At 42.2% G+C, this 7,500-nt stretch overlaps 1 protein-coding gene across 7 annotated transcripts in view; it reads right to left on the reverse strand.

The window, feature by feature from the left end:
* The window catches only part of usp32 (ubiquitin specific peptidase 32), a 76,362-nt gene that overhangs the window by 12,539 nt on the left and 56,323 nt on the right, over positions 1 to 7,500 (reverse strand). For 3 of the 7 annotated variants that reach the window (XM_031872432.1, XM_031872431.1, XM_031872433.1), the window contains exons 14-19: positions 7,354 to 7,500; positions 5,791 to 5,931; positions 4,448 to 4,613; positions 2,240 to 2,397; positions 664 to 745; positions 469 to 543 (exon numbers count right to left, since the gene is read on the reverse strand). The exon at positions 7,354 to 7,500 is cut by the window's right edge. In XM_031872432.1, coding sequence (XP_031728292.1) covers positions 469 to 543; positions 664 to 745; positions 2,240 to 2,397; positions 4,448 to 4,613; positions 5,791 to 5,931; positions 7,354 to 7,500 — 769 coding nt within the window. The remainder of the gene's footprint in view (positions 1 to 468; positions 544 to 663; positions 746 to 2,239; positions 2,398 to 4,447; positions 4,614 to 5,790; positions 5,932 to 7,353) is intronic. The other 4 variants (XM_031872435.1, XM_031872437.1, XM_031872436.1 and 1 more) reach the window with 2 other exon arrangements.

The raw sequence follows: 7,500 nt of genomic DNA on the forward strand, positions 1-7,500 counted from the left end.
GAAAACTCTTTAAATCAAGCAAGAAAGGGGACATACAGGGTTGATTTATAAATTCTGAACGAGCATGGAAGATAAGAGGACATCCATATTCAGTACTTTAAGGTGTTAGTGGGCAGCATATTAGCCCTGTGTTGTGTTTGAGGTCAGAAACAGAGGTGTGACTGTATCAAGCAGCTGTGTATTCTCTCTCCTCTCCCTACCACTCAAACAAAAAACACTATATTGCCATTACTTTCCACAGATTCCTTTTCAATCATATTATGTTGTAGGATCCTATTTATTGACAATCATTTCCCTCCCACTATATGCTACAAAGAGTATAAGTGTGATGATTGACAGATTTCCCTTCAAATGTAATATCTGCTGGTAACGGAGCACAGTTAATATCCACCAATGCGAGCCGACTCAAACTACCATTCTGCCCGTTTACAAATGCACAGTAAGATGAGTGTCCCTCATCCAGCTTACCTTTGTGTCTGTCCATCTTACTACTGTTGGCAATGAAGGACATCTCCTCAGGCCAGCTCATATCTTTGTTCCTGACTGTGGAGGAAGACAATAAATGAGTTCACTCGCACTGTCATGTGCCTTTATTTAGACGAACCTGGAATATAACACTATTAGGAGCCTGAAGAGAGTTTAGTTAATTCTGCTTTTTCAGACCTTCAATGACAAGCTGCTGCTCATCATAGATCTTCAGGCTTTCCAGTGTGTGATCTTCATCGTCCAGGAGGGTGAGGTAATTCTGCAAGACAAAAGCAGTAACTTTTGATTTATCAGCGCCATGAAATAATGATTCTGTTCTTTCTTCTCAGTTCATGTTTAAGGTACCATCAGATATGGTTGTATTAACCTGCTAATACCTGTATTGTTCCCATCCACGTGACGTGTGTATAAATGTCAGTGATAGGACACTACCTGGCCCCTGAAATACTGAAAAACTGAAATAATGAAGGTCTTGGAACTAGATTTGACATGGGGACCCTTTTCAAGTTAGGGCCTCACATTTAAGTTATAATAAAAGCCCCACTTCAGGGCCCCCCAGCTGATATTGTGCCTTGGTGGGATATAATCCCAAATACATTCTCAATTCCATTAGCACAAAACACACACAATATGCATGTTGGTTTTTTGGAGCCCCTTGAGTTTGCACGTTTAAGATGATATATTTAACTGTGAATGAGAGTGATACAGACAATTTTGGGAGTCAAGTTGCCGTAAGCAGATTGATTTAAATCTCTAACCTTTTATGGCAGGTATTGTATTTTTTTTGCATAAAAATCCTGTAACTTTCCCCACTGCGGGACCAATAAAGGATTATCTTATCTTATAAAATGTATAAATTGTGGTCGGACATGTTAAAACAGTATTTAAAGATTTTGCTGGATTATCAACCAAGCAAAGCAGGCGATTGTCCCAGGGCCCTGGTCTCCAGAGGCCCCAGGATCACAGTTTTTAAATCTGTTTTGGGGTTTTTTTGTTTTGTGGGAATTTTCACCACAAAAGTATATTATCATCTTGGTCCTACAGTATGATGTAAAATAAAATGTAATCTTAAAGTGCTGGCCCTGTGTCACAATCTAGTTTTAATAGATGAATTGCCTGGGACCATGTTGTGGTTGTTGTTGTTGTTGTGGTCCAATGTGCCCAATAACACCGTAATCCACCAATGTTTAGATACAAACGTTTCTTTTGAATCACAGGCTGTTAGTGTTGAACAGTTCAAATACATTTAGAAAATGGATGGAAAATGAATTTCAAATACATAATTTAATGCAAAAATTTCATTAAGTTAAAAGTTAATTAATTTAAAGTTTTTTTTATAGTGAACCTCCCGCCAACATTATCCAGCAAATACTCTGGCACATGCCCAAGAATTGGAGAGATGTAACCAAAAAAAGGAGAAGTGAAATCAGCAGTAGTGAAACTGAGGTACTGTTAAATAAACCTGGAAGTAAAGAAGATTTCCCAGAGCATCGGTACTGGCGTTACAGGATAACCAAAAGCATCTCAGAGCAGTGTGTAAGCGACTCACAAGCTGAACGCAACCAATATCATCCAAGGGCTTTTAATAGTCTTAATTTGGATGCATAGAGCAACAGCATTTTTGTACTAATCCACTCCTTATATATATCTAAATTTGATTATATTATATTAATGCGGGTTTTTTATCTGGCATTTCATGAAAAGTCAAATATATTCAAGTCAAGTCAAGTCTTGTGACAGCTTTGTGACCCACCTCACTGTTGTAGAGCCAGAGTCTCATGTCCTCCTCCTTGATGCGGAGCCTCTGGGACAGGTAGAGGTGGATGTCCTTGATGGTGGCCATGCGGCTGAAGCAGCCTGTGTAGGCCAAGACCCTCTTCAGGGGAGCGTTGGGGGACGGCACGCTACCTGCTAACGGGCAGGACAGGAACATTCACAAACTGACCCAAACACCAAGCCACAGCACAAATTTGGAGTTTTGTTCATTTTACTTTTTTGGCCCTTGTGTGTTTTAAAACTCATATTGGCTACACACAAGCTCACAACAACAGCATTCTGGTGACTGAGGATTAGTTGTAAGGAAGCAGCAAGAGGCTTTTTTTGTCAATCAGCACAGATTAATTTAGTGGATTAAGTGGACTCAGATTGGATTAAATCACATACAAACCAATCAATACCATTCCTGGTTATTACAATATAAACATACACATTTAAAAACTTTACGTAACTGGCTTCAAAATGATTAATGAAACTATCTGATTTAATCAGACTTTTAAATGTTATTATTTCCCATCTACACAGATTTGCTATTCAATTCTACCCCTCTACACTTGTTTGAGTGCTCTACTCGGGCTGTCAGGAAGACATTATGCGGAATATGATGGATAAGTAGATCAATTTGAGATATTTAGCCACAAGGCTGAGTCTTAATGGCCAGCAACGACAAGCCGCTGCTTATGAGTCATGATGGTAGCCAAAGCTCCACTAGGGTCTGAAACCCGATATGTTGGCTTGATTCGGACCAGCACTCCCATGCTGAGTGCTGACGCCTGATTACCCTGGAGTAAATCAGTACAGCTCCACTTTATGCTTTGTCATCTGCTTTCTTTTTGCAGCGAGACATTTCCAGTTCGTCTATATATCCATTTAGCCATCATACAAAAGGATAAATACAGAAATCCAGCTTCAATTATTGTGTGAGTGAGTTGGTCTGTATATAGTCTTTTCATTGTGAGAACATTGGATGCGATTTAACATTTTGCTAAGCCCCACCCCCCACTGCTACCCCTTCAAGCTGTCAGAGCTACACCAAGCCCACACTGTTACTCCCTGCATAAATATTGTCTCATTTTTGGGGGAAAAAATAAAATGATAAATTACCTTCAGTAGCTAGCGTACCGTAGTGCTACCACTAATTAATGATGTGCTAACATACTTAGCTCATTTTTGCTCCTCAGGTTTTTACGTAGAAATGTATTTCTCTCTCCAATCTCTCCAGGTATCACTCAAAACGAGTATCACTCCTAACGGTAACACATGGCTAGCTCCAAATCCACACAACCAACATGAAAATGAAGGAAATTGCTATGAGAGTCTGTGAAGCACAGACGTATAGTTGTCTGAACCTGGCCGGAGCTGGCCGATGCTATGATTGGCCAGTCTGCGCTTGAGGGGCGGGACTTAGAAAAGGGTCAATTAACTGAAGCGAAAGGGACTGATATAAAAAGGTCTTGATGTGGTACAATCAACAGTCATCGACATGGAAACCTCAACAACAGAACAGCGAGCTTTACGAGCTGCCTCATCCAAATGCTGGAGGTCCTGGTTCAACAATATGAAGTTAGCCAGAGAGAAGACTCTTCACTCTGTTGGAGTTGTTGAACTACAGAAGCACTTGGACGTGGACTTTTATCAATTATGGTGATTTATTTTCCTGAATTTCTGTTTTTGTGTTGTCATTTTGTTTGACTGATCAGAAAGTTCTGAGTGTAGAAATACAGTCGGATTAGACAGACACATTCAAATTTGATACGTTTTCAGGTGTTCAAAGAACAAAGCGATTTTCCAAAGCCCAAATCCTCACAGCAGAGTAGATATATGCCTAAAATTAAGATCATGTCCCAGACTGTTTCAAATATTATACTTTAAACGATTTGTTAAGTTTGTCATGATTTAGAATACTTCTAATGCAGATGAGTGAAGAGCACTAGAACAAGTGTGGTCAAAACATATAATACTTGAATGGCAAGCTCTGTGAAGATTGAAATAGTTTGAATTATGAAACTTTTAGATCAGCAGTCTGTCCCCTTCATGGGCCATTGGTTCATTCTACTGCCCACCCCAGAAACCTGCCAGGGCTGGATCAGTCCACTTTAGGAGGATTAAAAGGGGGGGGATGCGGGGTAGCTCAATGAAGCATTTGTCGACGGCTTGCTCTGGTCTTGCTGCAGGCTTACGTTACCTCTTGGTGGGGGTAAATACGGTGGGAACATTCGCAGGCTGGTCATACCCATATTGACCCAGATGTTGGACTGGGGGGAGCGCGTGGCCGGCTGCTGGCGGAGGAAGAGGAGGTAGCGTGGGAAGAGCTCCAGCTCTGCTTGGCCTGTCTTGCTCTCCAGGATAACCTGCAGGGGAGGAAGGGAAAGTTTTATACTTTCCATGCATTGAAACCAGAGTGGTAAAACCAGATCGGTCTGGAAACCTTTGACCGCTTCATTAGTGGATTTCACCTGTTCAAGACCAGATAAAACAAATGATCCATTATCACCTTTTAGTTATGGTCCATTAAATGTTTCAAATAGACTTTATTCAAATGAACCAAGAGCTGAAAGCTTGGACTCATATGAACTTACAGGTAATTGAGTTCATTGCACAGTTTTTAGCTTTATTGGCATAACTGCAAACAAACCAATGTTGTCAAAGCATGTTAACAAACTACACGATTATAATAAACAACAACAATACAAAAGGCCAGATTAAAAAAACCAAAGGCCTACAGCTATTTCTCTCCCTCCCTTTTAACTCAGGCTGAACACTGTCTCTCTCCCTCCTGGCTGTTGGAGCCTCATCCTCATGGATCTTTGTCCTCCAGGTGATCCAGCCTCTCCTCTCGTTTCCCTCTCTCACTCCCTCTGTGTGCTTCCTTCCATCTCCTATCTGTATGAATGATGTGCGTCCATTTATCTTCTTATGCGTTTGTGTGTCTTCTTTCTAAGTTCCATGGTGGTCGGCAGGATGTGTGGCTCAGGCTCTAGCAGTCTGGTGAAGCTGCTTCCCCCAGATCCGTTTTCTTCATATATGTATACTGTGTATACTTTTTGTCATTTGGATTGTCGGTACTGTCATTTTATGTTGGTTATTCTGTGCACACTGCATCTTTTGCATGTCTGTCCATCAGTTACTCTTCCTGAGGGGAGTTTGTGCCAAAGGGGAAGAAAATGTCTCCTGGTTTTTCTGAGACATCACTTTCATGAGAATGGGACGGGTGGACGCATGTAGATGGAGGGACAGACAACCCCAAAACATAATGTCTTCGGCCCCTGGGGGGATTAATACAGAATGCCTTCCTTCTTCTCAAATTACAAACCGACTTCTGGTTTCCCTACTACACAATGACGAATGATTAGTGATATTGCCCTCACGTTCAGCTTTAGTTCAAAATAAAGTTGTTTGCGGGCCTCTGCTGAACCATGTCTGATTGCCTGTCCACTTGTGCTTGTTGCCCGGCTGCCCTTGCATCACAGTGATAGTGAGGTTCATCAGCTGTTGGGAGGATGTGTATTACAGACTGCATTCACTCACCGGTCGTGGCAGGCTGAGGTTGGCACCGTACCAATGGTAGAGTGCCCTCCACACCGGCTCTGGCACCGTCTCAAAGTCTCTGCCAGGCACCAGCTGCAAGGAGCGCTTCAGCCTGCCCCCCTCCATGGTTAACGTAGGGGCCTGCAGGGGAACAGCACGGACATCAGCATCTCAATACGTGCACAAAAGACCCTATTCTGCCTACTTGGATGACAGATAATAGACAGACAGTATCCTAATGCTATGCACAGGCTGGCAGCCTGCAATCACTACAGCATGATGTAGAGATAAGACAAGAGAAAAAGGAAGCACCATCTGGTCCCTGAGAGCCTTTGCCAGATCAGGAGGAGTGCCTACTAATTAGGAATCTCAGATGTTTTTTTCTGTCAAACCAAAGAAGAAGCTGGCTGATGTAACCATCAGGTTTTCATCTACAAACAACACAAACTGCTGCAAACACTACACAAGATTATTTTCAACAGAATGAAAATGTGTATTGTAAGCTGAAGGTACAGCTTATAACACCCACTCTAGCCTAAAAGTTCTATTTCTGATTATACATTTTTATCTGTTCGTCAAATTATTTCTAACCGGTTTTTATTCACAAAGCGTCCGACACATTCTGAGCTGCTCTTTATAAGTATTCCATAAATGTGTCCCTTCACTTTTATACATCAACACTTTGTTTCTTAAACATGCACATTCCTCTAAATTCAGATACGTTTTCTCAAATCATGTGTACTTAAACTTAAACTTTGTTTTAATCGTCACATAAATACATCTATGAAATTTGATCTCTCCATCCTAAGAATTAGGATTGGACTGATGTAAAGCGCCCGGTGAGCAACTTCAGGGTTCAGTGTCTCGCTCGTGGGAAAGAGGAGCCGGGGATTGATCTGCTAACCGTGTGATGAAAGGACGACCCGCTCTATCCCGAGCAATAAAGCTGGAGCCAGGGCATGGCTAGCTTAGCTTAGCATAAAGACAGGAAGCAGGGTGAATAGATAGCTTGGCTCTGACCAGAGTTAAAAGTACACAAGTCTCCATTAACAGATTCTGCATTCACATGTAGAATCTGTAGGCAACGGGACCACATTTTGTTATTGGAAGCATTCTGGTTTCTGTTTGTAGTCCGTGTAGTGTTGACCAATCACGTTCGAACACGCTTTGGTTGAATGCAGGCAAACAGTCCGTGTGGAGAGCGAAAGAGGCAGAACACAATGGCCAAAATTTAATCTCGGAACCCACCAGCTATCGCCTGTCGACGATTTCACTTTCTGTTGGTTTGAAATTAGCTTGGTACTGGTGCTTGTGAAAACATCTGGTCGTAAACATCGTCTCTGCACTCCCACTCCAGTCTCGCATCTCAAGTTGCTAATGGCAGTGTTAACAACAAGCCCCCAGAGGCCTGGAGGACTGCATTCAAAATACAGTTTGGGAGCTGCATGTAACCATGGCAATATTGATACTGGCCATTTAAATGTATTTAAATTGGGTCTTTTTCTGTACTTTCACACTGAATCGCAATCTCTCACACACACGCACGCACGCACACGCACTTGCCTTCATGGGGTCGGTATTGACCAGAGGCTGGTTATCGATGGCTCCAGGTCTTTGTGCTGCCAGCTGGGAGGGAAGGTGGCCGTTGGCTCCAGAAAAACACTGATTATTGTTGTCTGATACATTGTGCTGACGGGCAAAACAGCTCTC

The sequence above is a fragment of the Anarrhichthys ocellatus genome, unplaced genomic scaffold (assembly GCF_004355925.1).
Source record: "Anarrhichthys ocellatus isolate YVR2014 unplaced genomic scaffold, GSC_Weel_1.0 scaffold64, whole genome shotgun sequence".
Lineage (NCBI taxonomy): Eukaryota > Metazoa > Chordata > Actinopteri > Perciformes > Anarhichadidae > Anarrhichthys > Anarrhichthys ocellatus.